The sequence below is a fragment of the Panulirus ornatus genome, chromosome 26, assembly GCF_036320965.1.
Source record: "Panulirus ornatus isolate Po-2019 chromosome 26, ASM3632096v1, whole genome shotgun sequence".
NCBI classification, from domain to species: Eukaryota; Metazoa; Arthropoda; class Malacostraca; order Decapoda; family Palinuridae; genus Panulirus; species Panulirus ornatus.
The window spans coordinates 2,083,819-2,101,613 of NC_092249.1; the positions used below are offsets into that span (position 1 = coordinate 2,083,819).

The 17,795-nt window shown below is 45.0% G+C and overlaps 1 protein-coding gene across 1 annotated transcript in view; it reads right to left on the minus strand.

Moving 5' to 3' along the window:
- The window catches only part of LOC139757455 (multiple PDZ domain protein-like), a 963,136-nt gene that overhangs the window by 352,799 nt on the left and 592,542 nt on the right, over positions 1-17,795 (minus strand). The window contains exons 25-26 of the mRNA XM_071677982.1: positions 14,579-14,722; positions 14,181-14,382 (exon numbers count right to left, since the gene is read on the minus strand). Of these exons, the coding sequence (XP_071534083.1) occupies positions 14,181-14,382; positions 14,579-14,722 (346 nt within the window). The remainder of the gene's footprint in view (positions 1-14,180; positions 14,383-14,578; positions 14,723-17,795) is intronic.

The window sequence follows — 17,795 nt, forward strand, 5'->3', positions numbered from 1 at the left end:
ACCCGCACGAGACTGACATGTAAACATACAAGATTCATCCACTGGGGTTGTGGGTCCAGCCAGGCTGGGTTAACCTAACCAAGATTCATCCACTGACATTAGACCAAAAAAGATTCTCATGGTTAAGATGGGTCGATGTAGTACATGAAACTGAACCAGATTTGTCGATGAAATAGTGGGTGATTCAGATGAAACTCAACAAGATAAACTTCAGATGTGATTATCAAAACAAGACACGTGTTTCTGCACACACACACACACACACACACACACACACACACACACACACACACACACACACACACAAACTCACACACACACACACAAACTCACACACAAACTCACACACACACACACACACACACACACACACATATATATATATATATATATTTTTTTTTTTTTTTTTTTTTTTTTTTTTTATACTTTGTCGCTGTCTCCCGCGTTTGCGAGGTAGCGCAAGGAAACAGACGAAAGAAATGGCCCAACCCCCCCCCCCCCATACACATGTACATACACACGTCCACACACGCAAATATACATACCTACACAGCTTTCCATGGTTTACCCCAGACGCTTCACATGCCTTGCTTCAATCCACTGACAGCACGTCAACCCCTGTATACCACATGGCTCCAATTCACTCTATTCCTTGCCCTCCTTTCACCCTCCTGCATGTTCAGGCCCCGATCACACAAAATCTTTTTCACTCCATCTTTCCACCTCCAATTTGGTCTCCCTCTTCTCCTCGTTCCCTCCACCTCCGACACATATATCCTCTTGGTCAATCTTTCCTCACTCATTCTCTCCATGTGCCCAAACCATTTCAAAACACCCTCTTCTGCTCTCTCAACCACGCTCTTTTTATTTCCACACATCTCTCTTACCCTTACGTTACTTACTCGATCAAACCACCTCACACCACACATTGTCCTCAAACATCTCATTTCCAGCACATCCATCCTCCTGCGCACATCTCTATCCATAGCCCACGCCTCGCAACCATACAACATTGTTGGAACCACTATTCCTTCAAACATACCCATTTTTGCTTTCCGAGATAATGTTCTCGACTTCCACACATTTTTCAAGGCTCCCAAAATTTTCGCCCCCTCCCCCACCCTATGATCCACTTCCGCTTCCATGGTTCCATCCGCTGCCAGATCCACTCCCAGATATCTAAAACACTTCACTTCCTCCAGTTTTTCTCCATTCAAACTCACCTCCCAATTGACTTGACCCTCACCCCTACTGTACCTAATAACCTTGCTCTTATTCCCATTTACTCTTAACTTTCTTCTTCCACACACTTTACCAAACTCAGTCACCAGCTTCTGCAGTTTCTCACATGAATCAGCCACCAGTGCTGTATCATCAGCGAACAACAACTGACTCACTTCCCAAGCTCTCTCATCCCCAACAGACTTCATACTTGCCCCTCTTTCCAGGACTCTTGCATTTACCTCCCTAACAACCCCATCCATAAACAAATTAAACAACCATGGAGACATCACACACCCCTGCCGCAAACCTACATTTACTGAGAACCAATCACTTTCCTCTCTTCCTACACGTACACATGCCTTACATCCTCGATAAAAACTTTTCACTGCTTCTAACAACTTGCCTCCCACACCATAAATTCTTAATACCTTCCACAGAGCATCTCTATCAACTCTATCATATGCCTTCTCCAGATCCATAAATGCTACATACAAATCCATTTGCTTTTCTAAGTATTTCTCACATACATTCTTCAAAGCAAACACCTGATCCACACATCCTCTACCACTTCTGAAACCGCACTGCTCTTCCCCAATCTGATGCTCTGTACATGCCTTCACCCTCTCAATCAATACCCTCCCATATAATTTACCAGGAATACTCAACAAACTTATACCTCTGTAATTTGAGCACTCACTCTTATCCCCTTTGCCTTTGTACAATGGCACTATGCACGCATTCCGCCAATCCTCAGGCACCTCACCATGAGTCATACATACATTAAATAACCTTACCAACCAGTCAACAATACAGTCACCCCCTTTTTTAATAAATTCCACTGCAATACCATCCAAACCTGCTGCCTTGCCGGCTTTCATCTTCCGCAAAGCTTTTACTACCTCTTCTCTGTTTACCAAATCATTTTCCCTAACCCTCTCACTTTGCACACCACCTCGACCAAAACACCCTATATCTGCCACTCTGTCATCAGACACATTCAACAAACCTTCAAAATACTCATTCCATCTCCTTCTCACATCACCGCTACTTGTTATCACCTCCCCATTTACGCCCTTCACTGAAGTTCCCATTTGCTCCCTTGTCTTACGCACCCTATTTACCTCCTTCCAGAACATCTTTTTATTCTCCCTAAAATTTACTGATAGTCTCTCACCCCAACTCTCATTTGCCCTTTTTTTCACCTCTTGCACCTTTCTCTTGACCTCCTGTCTCTTTCTTTTATACTTCTCCCACTCAATTGCGTTTTTTCCCTGCAAAAATCGTCCAAATGCCTCTCTCTTCTCTTTCACTAATACTCTTACTTCTTCATCCCACCACTCACTACCCTTTCTAAACAGCCCACCTCCCACTCTTCTCATGCCACAAGCATCTTTTGCGCAATCCATCACTGATTCCCTAAATACATCCCATTCCTCCCCCACTCCCCTTACTTCCATTGTTCTCACCTTTTTCCATTCTGTACACAGTCTCTCCTGGTACTTCCCCACACAGGTCTCCTTCCCAAGCTCACTTACTCTCACCACCTTCTTCACCCCAACATTCACTCCTCTTTTCTGAAAACCCATACTAATCTTCACCTTAGCCTCCACAAGATAATGATCAGACATCCCTCCAGTTGCACCTCTCAGCACATTAACATCCAAAAGTCTCTCTTTCGCACGCCTGTCAATTAACACGTAATCCAATAACGCTTTCTGGCCATCTCTCCTACTTACATAAGTATACTTATGTATATCTCGCTTTTTAAACCAGGTATTCCCAATCATCAGTCCTTTTTCAGCACATAAATCTACAAGCTCTTCACCATTTCCATTTACAACACTGAACACCCCATGCATACCCATTATTCCCTCAACTGCCACATTACTCACCTTTGCATTCAAATCACCCATCACTATAACCCGGTCTCGTGCATCAAATATATATATTTATATATATATATATATATATATATATATATATATATATATATATATATATATATATATATATATATATATATGTGGTTACGCGGCACAAAATAAGAGCAACTGGGCTGAAAATACTGTGATGCAGCAGCAGCATTTACAACATGTCAGCGGGAAAAAATATATAGCAACAGAAAACGGCCGGCAGAGGCACAGCTTTCATCATCAGACCACCACAAAAAAACATCAAAGCAAATTTCGTAACTGTACATCACAACACCTGGGTTGGTTCGTTCCCGTCACAGCTTAAAAAAGAAAAAAAAAAGTTCCCCACGCCAGTGAAATAAACTGTCTAGTTTCCGACAAATTACTTCTTCCAATGGAAAAATGCCACTGACCACCACGGTCAATAAACCTTAATAAAATAATCCAACACTAACTCACACCCGCGTTTCATTTTCTTTCCAATACATTACTTCTTATAATACAACATTTTAACAGCTTTTCATTCCTGCTTTACAGCATGCAACAGAAACAAAGGCTTTTCCCCTGCAGCTGTTTCATTTCGCCGTTTGCAAATAAAAGTTTCAACGGTGACGACAACAAGACAGGCCTGCCTTCCGTTTTCTACATGTTTTCGTTTTCTGCATGTGTCATCCTTCCTCCATATCCCGTACGTCAAAAAGAAACATATGTACATTTGTACAAATAAGTGTGCATATAATCATATATATATATATATATATATATATATATATATATATATATATATATATATATATATATATATATATATGGGAAAAGATCACAATTGAGCACGTGATCAAGTAAATTCCTCCTAATTCACGGGGAAATGAAACACATATCCACGGACAAGTAAAACATAAAATACAACACCTGTAAAAACAGAAGGTGTGTTGCCAACTGACCTAAAATACTGGGACAAATTGTGGAAGACTTTCGTTCAGCCATGATGGGATACCATATATTCTCTCTTCAAAATTCCACCGCGGCCCGTTTTCTTTTTTTCAAGTTACAAAAGGTCCCATTTCCCTCAAATCCCACCGCGGCCCATTTTCCTCAGTTAGAAAGTGGGTTATATCCTACAATTTCAGCGAGGCCTATTTTCTTCAACTGCCAACATGCCCCAATTTTCTTTTTATCTTATGTATCGCCAATTTCAGAAGTGGTTCTGCCCTTATCCCTATCCTCCCGCATGCGGCCACCGTTGTCCCCCCCAACCCCCTTACGTAACCCGCATGCGGCAACCCTTTCCTCCCTCCCCCGCAAGCAACCGACACCCCGATCTCTTCCCTCCCGCATGCGGCCACCATTCCTATCGCTCCCTCCCGCATGCGGCCACCACCAACCCCTGCGGAAAAGAAACTCCTCTTCTTCCCCCGCAAGTATCCACCCTCCACTCCCCCGTCAAACTGGACCGCGTCAATACCACGGCAAGATAAGCGAGCCCCACACTTCCTTGTCGCGCCATACAGTCGAGAATCCTACCTCCCGCAACCTAATATAGACCCAAGCTGCGCCGTCCTACGAAACTGTTGCTACACTCGCTCTAACGAACATGTAGCCCCAGCAAGACGTTTTCATTAAGTAGGAATGTAGCTAATTGTGCGACTGAGGCTGGCGACGTGTTCGGGGCTAAATTAACAACACATTCACTTCTACAACAGCTCTGGTGCGAGGCGGGTCACCTGTATGCTGCAGATGTAGACACATCACACACACACATACGTGTCTACAATGCTGTCCTTATGATGTAGGTAGGTACAGTGATGTCTCAATGAATGCTGTAGATGTAGCAGTCAACATCAGCGGACATCTACAATGCTGTAGTACAGCAGGCAGGCAGGCAGGCAGGCGTCTACGATACGGTTATGCTGTAGTGATAAATGCTCTTGTCATTTGTAACTACAAGTGGGGCATCTACAGTCTCTTCTGCCCTAGTGGCAAAAGCTGTCGTATTTCTACACCAAGCAGGCGCATGCTGGGCTACCCTGTTGTAGTGGCACAGGACATCAAAGTGCGTCAAGTTCGCTGGACTACAATGATGCCAGCGATTAAGTTCGCTGGACTACAATGATGCCAGCGATCAAGTTCGCTGGACTACAATGATGCCAGCGATCAAGTTCGCTGGACTACAATGATGCCAGCGATCAGGTTCGCTGGACTACAATGATGCCAGCGATCAAATTCGCTGGACTACAATGATGCCAGCGATCAATCTATCCACAACCCGAGACAGTAATGTTATTCCCTCGTACATAGAAAACCTCTCAGTATGATGTGTCTGCGCCCCACAGCGTAAACAAACTTGGGCAAATCTACTTTTGGGAAGAAGAGTTTTTGTGAGAGAGAGAGAGAGAGAGAGAGAGAGAGAGAGAGAGAGAGAGAGAGAGAGAGAGAGAGAGAGAGAGAGAGCCAATATTCCACCGGCAGTTTATCGACAATCACTTCCGCTTTGCAAGGGCGTCCCACAAGGCGGATATAAAGATGAAGGATAATGTTGGTTGAGTGCCACTCCTTATCCTGCCTAACTCACTCACTTCCTCATCCAGCCAGACTTTACAGCCCCTTAATCCATCTACCCTCTCTCTCTCTCTCTCTCTCTCTCTCTCTCTCTCTCTCTCTCTCTCACACACACACACACACACACACACACACACACACACATATATATATATATATATATATATATATATATATATATATATATATATATATATATATATATATATATATATATAAACCTTTTTCCTGTTCAAGGGGAAATGAAACACAAGTTCCCAAGTGCACTTTCGTGTAATAATCACATCATCAGGGGAGACACAAGAAAGAAGTATAAGTCAGCTGATATACAGCGAAGAGACGTTGTGTATTTCTTTCTTGTGTCTCCCCTGATGATGTGATTATGACACGAAAGTGCACTTGGGGACTGATGGTGTTTCATTTCCCCATGGACAAAAAAGGAATATACTTGATGACGTGGGAAATGGCGAATATGCGTGAAATATACATCCTCTTGTCGTTTCTACTTTTGTGTAAACGACTACACCTCTCCGTTCTGTGTCCATAATCACTCCATCTACTTCCCTCCTCACTCCCTCTACTTCCCTCCTTCTATTACCCATCTCTCTCCACCCTTTCCCCTCGCCTCCCCTCAGTGCCTCCTTCCCTCCCTGCCGTGTGTATCAACAAAGAGAGGCAGCCTGGACCCTCCCTGGGGTACAGTACTCTTGCATCATCCCAACACGACGCCGGAACAAAAGCTTTTCAAGCATCGCACCTTCAGCTTAAGGCCAGCTTATCCTTAACGTTCATCTGACGCTGATGTTCAACCTCCTCTGCTTCCAGATAAATCAAGGTTACGAAAACAACATATGAAACGAATATAATCACCTCCTGCAGAGGATAATTCCAATCAGCACTTGATAATCCTATAATGCTTAGGATAATCCAAATATACACATGGTAATCTCACAGTGCGGAGGATAATCCAGGATTACATATGATAATCTCCTAATGCGGAGGAAAATACTAATTTGCAGTCTTAATGACGCAAATCTCTACCTGTCTAAGTGCTCAGGATAATCATTCTACATTTGTCTACGAAATCAATCTACAAGTCAAACAAGAACTCGGCGTTCCAGTCTTCCTCCAGCTGCAAACAGAGACTGAGCAAACTATTGTTTACTCTTAATCTTTTATATCATCATAAAGTACACAATAAACAACATAACTACATAAGGTAATCAAGAACAAATACGTCATAACCTTCTCTGTGATTCAAATACAGGCATCACGTTTTCTGTTGTCCAACATTCTGTTCGTCGGATACCCTGATTCCTTTCTCTCTTTCACACCACTTCGCTGTTTCCGGTCTTAGCGAGGTAGCGCCGCCCAAAACAGACGACTGAGCCTTACTGGAAAAGTCCACCTTGACTCTCTCTCTCTCTCTCTCTCTCTCTCTCTCTCTCTCTCTCTCTCTCCTTTTGCAAAGCAATAATACAGCAGGGGAGGATTTCCAGCACCGCCCCCCCCCCCCGACCCTCCTCATATTGTCTTCTACAACACAAAAAGAGACACGTGGGTAGTGCTCTTTTCACCGCTGTCCCCCACGGACAGTATTCACGTCCCCTACCAAATGAAAATGGGAGTTTCCTTTTCTCCAAATCAAACATTCCAACTGAGTCAAACATATTTGCATACCAAGGCCCTAATCATCATAGGTTTCTTACTCTCAAAGCCTGGAATTCAAAATACATTTCTGTAACATACAGCAAAAGCAACCTGCATCACCCAAAGACCTGGGTATATATATATATATATATATATATATATATATATATATATATATATATATATATAGGAAACTGAGAAAAACAGTCTTGTCCCAATATTGTATTTCTTAAACGACTGATGATTTTACGGAGTAAAAAAAAATACCCCGAACGTCTTCTATCATTTGGCCCAAAAAACCTTCTCGATTTCACCTAATCTCTCCTTCGTCTTAAAGCTTAAGCTTCCTGAGACGCAAAGGTTAAGCTTCCTGAAATATAAAGCTTAAGCTTCCTGAGATGTAAAGCTTAAGCTTCCTGAAATATAAAGCTTTAGCTTCCTTAGATGTAAAGATTAAGCTTCCTGAGATGTAAAGCTTAAGCTTCCTCAGATGTAAAGCTTAAGCTTCCTGAGACGCAAAGGTTAAGCTTCCTGAAATATAAAGCTTAAGCTTCCTGAGACGCAAAGCTTAAGCTTCCTGAAATATAAAGCTTAAGCTTCCTGAGATATAAAGCTTAAGCTTCCTGAGATATAAAACTTTAGCTTCCTTAGATATAAAGCTTAAGCTTCCTGAGATATAAAGCTTAAGCTTCCTGAGATATAAAGCTTAAGCTTCCTCAGATATAAAGCTTAAGCTTCCTGAGATATAAAGCTTAAGCTTCCTCAGATATAAAGCTTAAGCTTCCTGAGATATAAAGCTTAAGCTTTATAAGGGCAACTGGCTCTGTGGCATGGAAGACAACACAGTTGTGACAGGAGACCCGCGGGAAAATCGCGCATTCAGACCCTGGCAATATTCCCGCGCATTTGCATAATACGCAGCCTACATTCGCTGCGTCGAGGAGCGAATTTCCAAGTTAAGTCAGATTACGCAATTAGAATATATGATGCCTGGCTGGCGCACTGGTGCAGCCACGACCTTGTTACTTCGACACCCGGAAGAGCGGGGTTCAGAAGACGGCGGCAATGATGTCTGTCTGTCTGTCTGCCTGTCTGTCTGTCCCTTGTTAAGTATCTCAATTGGTCGTCCGCGACAGCATCTCTCGTGGGCGTCTGTGTCTGGCTTGGTTACTAACGTGGCTGTCTCTGGGTTTGTCTGTTGCCTCTCTCTCTCTCTCTCTCTCTCTCTCTCTCTCTCTCTCTCTCTCTCTCTCTCTCTCTCTCTCTCACCTGACAACAGTCCTGCCAACCATTCCGGACGACATTTCCACCAACTGTCCTGGAAAACAGACTTTGTCACCTACCCCTTGACAACAACAGTCCTGCCATCTATTCCAGACACCAGTTCTCTCAACAGTCCAGGATATGAGGAGCCCCTTCCAGGCGTCATGGCCCTTCCAGGCGTCATGGGCGGCCCAAATCTTGTCAAATATCTAAAACAATCCAGCTCTTGGCGTCAGTCCAGGAATGGAATCCTGAATCATGAGACTTGCTCTGCCAAATAGTTGTAAGAAAAAAAAATACTCCTAGCCTTGGTTCCTGGCCAAAGGAAGAGGAGGAAACCTCTGCGAAGGTTAGAAAAAAAGAGACAATTCCAGTCTCAAGATACGCATGGAAGAGGCGATCAAATACCCATCACTAACCCAACACGGGTCTGTTCCATATTTTTGGTCTGTTGGAGTACTCATTATCAACACGTCTTAACATATCTTTTAGCAGCGAATTCTCATTAAGTTCTTCCCAAGAGCGAGAGACAGGCACGAGGATCAGTTTCCAGTCGTGCTGGAAAGGATAATGAAATGCGTCAAGTGGATCATGATTTCTATATATACGATGTACACGTAAGGGGATCTGATCTGTACTCCCTAAAGAGCGACTAAAATCATACGTCCAATATTTAGAAGATTTAACTGGAATGATCAGACCCTGGAGAATCAGGCCTGGAAAGATCAAACCCTCTGGACAACCAGACCTGGAATGACCCGGACAATAAGACCCAGGAGCAATCCCTCTTGACAACAAATAATGACATGAGACAAAAAAAAGGGGCCAGGCACCACAGCACACAAACATGGGGTCCAGAACCCTGCGAGACAAAACTAGGGGCTGAAAAGAACCCATCAGAAGAGCCCATAGCGGAACATACCAGACACAAAAACTGCATCTCGCCAAGATCTAGCCAGGCGGGATTGAGTAAACACAGATGAGGGAGGGGTTTGTATGGCGCGAGTCTCTCTCTCTCTCTCTCTCTCTCTCTCTCTCTCTCTCTCTCTCTCTCTCTCTCTCTCTCTCTCCCCCCACACACACACACATACGCGGCCTCCCAGAAGCGACCCTCATTCATTCAGAAACACCACAATTTCCCATCGACTGGACGGAATCACCCGCCCTCCTCACCCCCTCCCCGTAGTCAAGTTCCAACTGATGTTGTGGGTGAGAGTTGTAAGGTTATAGACTGTGTGTGAGAGGGTGAGGTGGGGGGACGGGACTAGGGAGAGGGGAGAAGGAATGGGGACCCATCTGGGCGGAAGAGAAGGTAGAGGTGGGGGAGACGCCGGGGAGGGAGAGAGAGAGAGAGAGAGAGAGAGAGAGAGAGAGAGAGAGAGAGAGAGAGAGAGAGAGAGAGAGAGAGAGAGACTCGCTCTCTCTATTCCTTAATAATTCGCTGGAACATGGCTAATTTGCATACCGTCAAAGACACACCCCTCCCCCCCCCCCCACACACACACACCTCCCCTGTGTATGTTAATTAAGGCTTCTGTAGATAAGACTTTTACCAACTTACCTCAGCTGCCGCTTCCTCCTTCTCCTGCGCCGTCAGGAGTACACCTACAGCCGCCTCTTGTCTCTACAGTGTGGCTCCTCCACCGATCCACCACAACCACCACCACAATCCACCCCGACTGCTGGCCTTATAAGACCAAAATCAAACTGTCCATTAACGTGGTTGCGTCTCGTCACACTGGCCCAGCCGACCACCCATTACAACAATTACTATGAGTGACTGTTATCTATCATATCAGCCTTCGACCACAGAGGCGTGTGGGCCTAGTCTCGCCACACACACCAGGTAGAAGGATAAGGACATATACTTCCCCAGCAGACAGTACGTGGCGTAGCTAAGCTCTGCGTTAGAGGGGGGTTTCTCCGTCACGTCGAACCCGGATCCCGTGGTTTTACTACAAGAGGACTGTTACCACTGCGCCATCGCAGCGCTACCTCTCACCGGCGGTTCTACGATACAACCCTTCTACAAAGCTTCGAACCCAGGGCCCGCGGTTCACAGCTCTGGATTGTGACCACTTTCCCAACGTAGCCAACCACACACCAATTCAACTACCCTCCCTCCTTTACCGCCGACCAACCAGTTAAAAGTCCCACACCATCCAACAACCAATTAAACCAACCTCCCCAACCAATCAAACCACCGAGAGCCTACCAACCAAACTAAACCAACCAACAACCCAATCAAACCAACTAACTAACCTCCCAACCAGACCACTGGGTGCTCCAGGAAGCGTGTGTGTGTGTGTGTGTGTGTGTGGTGGAACCAGGTAGCAACGCGAACCCCCGCGGATAATCTTCGACTTCAGGGGCTTTGGCAACCTCGTACCTACCAAGCAAGCAGCATTCGCTCTGCCACACTCCCTCCCAAGCCTTGCTGCTTCGTCCAATGCCGTCAACCTCCACCCTCCCCCACACCAACACAGAGCAACGGACGCAACTCGGATCAACCCCACAAGAAACAGTCGTGGGTTTTCGGGGGCGATATATATATACAATGGGAGAGGAGAGGCGAAATGAAACTACCTTAGAAGATCCGGGCGTTTTTGTGGATGTCTCCTGTATCCCAGAGGATGTGAATTATCACGAATTCGTTCGGATCTTCGTGTCTTTACTTTCCCTTGTGGCCTCCAGCAAGCAACAGCTATTCTATCATCAGGATGAACAGCCCATATGATCATGTACATCATCTGGTCTACAAACACCCTCAACAACCATTTCTATGAGTTCTGCCGTAATCTATGACCTTTCTAAAGACTCCTTGTAGCCCAAGGCTATGACACCACCAGTAGCAGGGTAATGTAGACTCCTTTTGGGGTGCTCGCACAAGTGACCTTCTCACTCGTGGTGTAACCCCCCGTGCAGGTGGAGTCCGGTAGTAACAAGGACACTCATCACCAAGTGTAGACTCACCAATGTGATCAGGTCCCACGAATATTCCACAACCCACATGAACTCATGTGGTGATCAAAACCCATATGATGAATCGGGTACAGAAATATGCCTTTCAAGGGGATCTCAAAAGCAAAAAATATAGATATATATACGTAGAGCATCGTAAAATAGCATCAAGCTAACCAGTCCTTCACTCCACCACACACTATACCACATATCCTCAACTCTAAAATTTTCTATCTTATGTTTCTCCGTACCGCCCCTCCCTCCCTTACCCTCGTAACCACCCAATAAGGAACAAAATAACCCGAAGTCACTCTAAAATAGCGGTTTTAACCTAATTTGTTTCGCTGCGGCCCATCGCTCACAACCCGGGACCGTGAAACGAGGAAGACTTGAAAAGCATTTCTTTTACATTCCCTCCACCTCAATCTCTACGCAATACGTGCGTTCTTATTGCTTTTTTTTTTTTAGCTCACTGAGATGGATGTAGGGTCGTACCGTCGTGTTAAGGGTCGTACCGTCGTGGCTAAGGGTCGTACCGTTGTGTCTAAGGGTCGTACTGTCGTACTTAAGGGTTGTACCGTCGTGTCTAAGGGTCGTTTCATCGTGTCTAAGGGTCGTACCGTCGTGCTCAAGGGTCGTACCGTCGTGCTCAAGGGTCATACCGTCATGCTTAAGAGTCGTAACGTCGTACTCACGTGTCGTACCGTCGTTCTCAAGGGTCGTACCGTCGTGCTGAACGAGATAAGACACTAGCAACACAAGAAGTACATTCAACGAACGCAAGTGGCGACTCTAGTCTTCCCCCAGCCCTTCATGAGGCAACACGACACTGTTATACTGACCTGCCTCTACCACCAGATCTATTCTAACACCAGATCTATTCTAACACCAGATCTATTCTAACACCAGATCTATTCTACCACCAGATCTATTCTACCACCAGATCTATTCTAACACCAGATCTATTCTACCACCAGATCTATTCTAACACCAGATCTATTCTACCAGCAGATCTATTCTACCAGCAGATCTATTCTACCACCAGATCTATTCTACCACCAGATCTATTCTACCACCAGATCTATTCTAACACCAGATCTATTCTACCAGCAGATATATTCTACCAGCAGATCTATTCTACCAGCAGATCTATTCTACCAGCAGATCTATTCTACCAGCAGATCTATTCTACCAGCAGATCTATTCTACCAGCAGATATATTCTACCAGCAGATCTATTCTACCAGCAGATCTATTCTACCAGCAGATCTATTCTACCACCAGATCTATTCTACCACCAGATCTATTCTACCACCAGATCTATTCTACCACCAGATCTATTCTAACACCAGATCTATTCTACCAGCAGATATATTCTACCAGCAGATCTATTCTACCACCAGATCTATTCTACCACCATATCTATTCTACCAGCAGATCTATTCTACCACCAGATCTATTCTACTACCAGATCTATTCTACCACCGTATCTAATCTACCACCGTATTTATTCTACCACCATATCTATTCTTCTGACTTCAAACCTCTATCTGGACCATCAGGCCTCCGTCTATTTATCCCAGCAGTGTTGATTCCTCCCTTCCTCCTTCATCAAACACTACCCAGCCCCTGCCTCGTACAGGGAACACCCCCACACTACATATTCGTCTACGTCCATCACGTTCCACGTCACTACAAGATTCACCTGACGCGTCCTTCCTGTTGCCCCTCGAGTCTACAAAATCCTATATCTTCCACAACTACATTACCCACGTCCGAAATTCGCCTTATTTCACAGTAACGTATTGTAAAAAACTTTGTAAATTCTTTTACATCGTCCAATTGATAGTTCAGTATTCAAGTACTGTATGTATACGGATGGACATATATGTATACATATGTACATATTCATATACATGTACTAGAAATGTATATGGCCACAGCAGTAACACAGGATCTTCGCTATATAAAGCACTGTTGTTCCTGGCCTCACACAACATCAGGACATCAACAGAAACATCACCAACAGAACAAACTGACTCACCTGACATCAGTAAATCAACAGAAAACATCAATAACAGAACAAACTGACTCGCCTGACATCGGGACATCAACAGAAACGTCAGCAACAGAACCAACTGACTTACCTGACATCAGTAAATCAACAGAAAACATCAATAACAGAACAAACTGACTTACCTGACATCGGGACATCAACAGAAAACATCAATAACAGAACCAATTGACTCACCTGACGTCGGGACATCAACAGAAACGTCAGGAACAGAACCAATTGACTCACCTGACATCGGGACATCAACAGAGACATCAATAACAGAACAAACTGACTCGCCTGACATCGGGACATCAACAGAAAACATCAATAACAGAACAAACTGACTCGCCTGACATCGGGACATCAACAGAAAACATCAATAACAGAACCAATTGACTCACCTGACATCAGGACATCAACAGAAAACATCAATAACAGAACCAATTGACTCATCTGACGTCGGGACATCAACAGAGACATCAATAACAGAATCAATTGACTCACCTGACATCGGGACATCAACAGAGACATCAATAACAGAACCAACGGACTCACCTGACGTCAGTGCTGACGAGCTGGGTCCTCCGCAAGATGGCGCGCGCCTGGGAGTTGGTGATGTTTCTCATGGACTCGTTGTTCACGCTCAGGATGAAGTCACCGGCGTGGAGACGCCCGTCCTTGTGAACGGCGCCGTTCCTCACTAGGGAGGAGATGACCACGCCGTTCACCCCCTGGTCGACCACCTCGATGTTCACGCCTGCCGGGGGGGGAACGAGCGAGGGGGGCCCTCGGTGAGTATGAGAGAGAGAGAGAGAGAGAGAGAGAGAGAGAGAGAGAGAGAGAGAGAGAGAGAGAGAGAGAGAGAGAGAGAGAGAGAGAGAGAGGGGAATTTTTCAATGTGGCGACGACAAAATAAAAAGGTATTTCACACACAGGTGGTGCGGTTCGCTTACCCAGCTGGTCGGCGCCCTTCTTGATCTTGATGGCGGTCTCCAATTCCTTGGGGAAGGTGGGGATCTGCGCCGCCCAGCGGGAGAGCTGTGGGGAGGACTGGGGAGTAACGCCTTGATCCTCGTCTCCAGACCCACCGCTCATGCCTGGTGGGGAGATGGGTGAATACAAGACCCATGGGTAAGGTGCGGATGGGAGTGAGTGACTCAGTCAATTGGAGATATACAGGTCAATGGGTAAATCACGGATGGGTAAAATAATAATGAGGGGTTTCGGGAAGAATGAGGAGAAATGAGTGTCAGAGGGACCATACTAAACCATTGGGTAACTCATGGACGAGTGAGGAATGTGGTTAATGAGTGTTAAGGTCACAGAGCGACTGTCTTACCTCACAACCAGCCTCTGCAAAAATGAGAGAAAAATATATCAAGCATTAAATGATAATTATGAGAAATATGAGCACCAATGAGGGAACAAGACGCTCAGAAAGATGACTGACAAGCGACACACAATGAGGAATCAGGATAGACACGTTACACTCAAAGGTCGAGCATGAGAGAGTTGAGAATTAAATGATTTATCAATACTCATAAAAATGTCTCCCATCACACGTACTTCTCATTACGTATTTCAGCATGAAGCCCAAGCTAACAGCAGACAACTAAACTAGCCGTTGACCTCATAATGAGAAGTCAAACAAGCACCATTGGAGGAAATAAAGTTATTTCTTTTTTTTTACATAAACAAGCAATAAACCCATATACAATGTGTCTAAAGCAGAGCACACAAAACAAGGACAAAATACAGTTGTCTACACCAAAACAAACAACACAAGAAAAGTGATAAACAACAAAAAATACACGAAAAGAACAACATAAAGTTGTCTACACCAAAACAAACAACATAAGGACAAGACAAACACTTGCAGAGGCCAGAACAAACAACTGGTAAACAAGATAAAGTTGTCTACACCTAAACTAACCCCACAAATAATTCCTGAAATCCTCCAGTGAGGCTCAGCCAATCTCCCACGCCAATCCTAACCTATCGAAAATCCGGACACCAATCGCTATAGCAAACAATACCAATCAGTTTAAGAGATTAGGTAGCCTACCCAGAGAATCCAATCAGCTTGAGGCTAGACCAATCGATCCCACAGGAAACCAATCGTAAAACACAAGCATATAAAACAACCCATCAGAACATTACCAACCAATCAAAAAAAAACCGGAAGCCAATCCATCCAAAGACGAAACCAATCGAAGCGGAGACCAATCGGGGCGGTGCTGGGGAGACGAGGGGCGGGGCTTCTGAGGCGGGAGGGGGGGAGTTTAGGGCGTGGCTGGAGAGGAGGCAGGAGGGCTGGGCGGTAAGTGAAGCCTGGAGAAGAGGGAGGGGAGGTTGAGGAGGGGGAGGAAAATATCGGAGGGAGGCGCGATGAGGTGGTGAGGAGGTTCGGGGATGAGGGAGGACAGATGTTAGTGATGAGGGGGAGGTCATTAAGCTGGGGTGATGAGGCAGTGAAGATGTGAGGTGACTGAGGTGCGCTAACGAGGAGGTTATGAGATGGGCGATGAGGTAATCTGATGAGGGGTTGTAGAGCGGTGAAGACGTGAAGGGTAAAAAACGAGTCAAAAAAAATGAGGGACGTAAACAGTGTGAGGCGGCTGGCGGCTGCTTAATACAAGCTCAAAATGGTCGCGCTCTTTTTATAAACGCCTATTACCTCATTCCTCTCACGACACACACACACACACACACACACACACACACACACACACACAACCCCATCATACATAAACAAAGGACAAGCAACGACGGGATAAAGTCTCCAACGATATTTTACCGTGACGACAACACAACCATCTTTAAAAGGAAAAAAAAAAAGGAAACAATCTTGGAAGGACGGAAAAAGGTGAGAGAGAGAGAAGAGAGAGAGAGAGAGAGAGAGAGAGAGAGAGAGAGAGAGAGAGAGAGAGAGAGAGGACCTCGTCTGGTGGGGTAATGGATCGTCGGGGGGAGGGGGAGGGGGGGGGACTGTTTCTCCCTTCTTAACAGACAAGAACACTGGAGGACCTTGAAGCCAAGCTGCTGTATGATACGTGGGGAGGGGGAGTATCATCCCTGAGAGAGAGAGAGAGAGAGAGAGAGAGAGAGAGAGAGAGAGAGAGAGAGAGAGAGAGAGAGAGAGAGAATATGGGAAAAAACCCTGCTCTTAAAAATCGTTGGAGACTCGGCGCTACCATCAGGAGCAGGGAAATGATGGAGTCTCATTTTAGAGTTGAGCGCCCTCTTGACGAAATCTCACTCCCTTGAAACAGCTCACGTAATGAGAATCAAAAGATCTTTGATATAAACATCATGATTAACATTCCTGCATGTTCGAAGCTGCGCTCCCATCAGTAGCAGGGAAATGACGGGCTCCTATGAAGTCGAAATTTCCTCCACTACCTCTCGCTGACACACGATGACAGAACTTCACCGATGGTGTGACTATTTCCTCCACATATGACCGCAGGGAGGAGGAGTCCGGTAACATCTTGACAATCCACGTCCATGTGAACACCCGCACTAAATCAAAACTACCTAACAGATTGAAAATCTAAATCCCTCTAAACTTACACAAGACTGTAAGATCATACAGGATAATCTTACAGGGGTACACTGGAAGTCAGGAAGTAGAAAAAAATTAATTTACAAGCCAAATGAAATACAAAAAAAAAGAGATGAAGAAACGATATTGAAACTTACAAAGAGGGAAATGATAGGCCCTATCCATGCAAGGGACATCAAGTCTGAGCCAAACTGATGTATACAAATCATCTTCTTACAAAATTACAAACTCGAAACCACAGGAGTGACACCTACATTGACATGTCCCCTGCGTCAAATCCTCCTCCTGCTTTAAGCTTTAAGCTGGGGATCGATCAGCTGAATAAGCTCCACAAGCTCGATGAAAATCCCGATTGCTTCACCGAAGCCACGAAGAGGAGAAGCTGAAGTCTGGCAACTTAGTATTCACAACTTGCCACTTCAACTTAAGCCAGGACGGCGACTTGTCATGCACAACTTTGTCCCAACTTAAAACTTTATATACAGAGTCGAGAACAGATACATTTACGCCATGTTCTGATAACCTAAAGTTAGTGAACGGATAGGCCTGCCTGTGATGACTGTATAGTACATTCTGAAATGATTGGATAGTACAATACAGTGAGA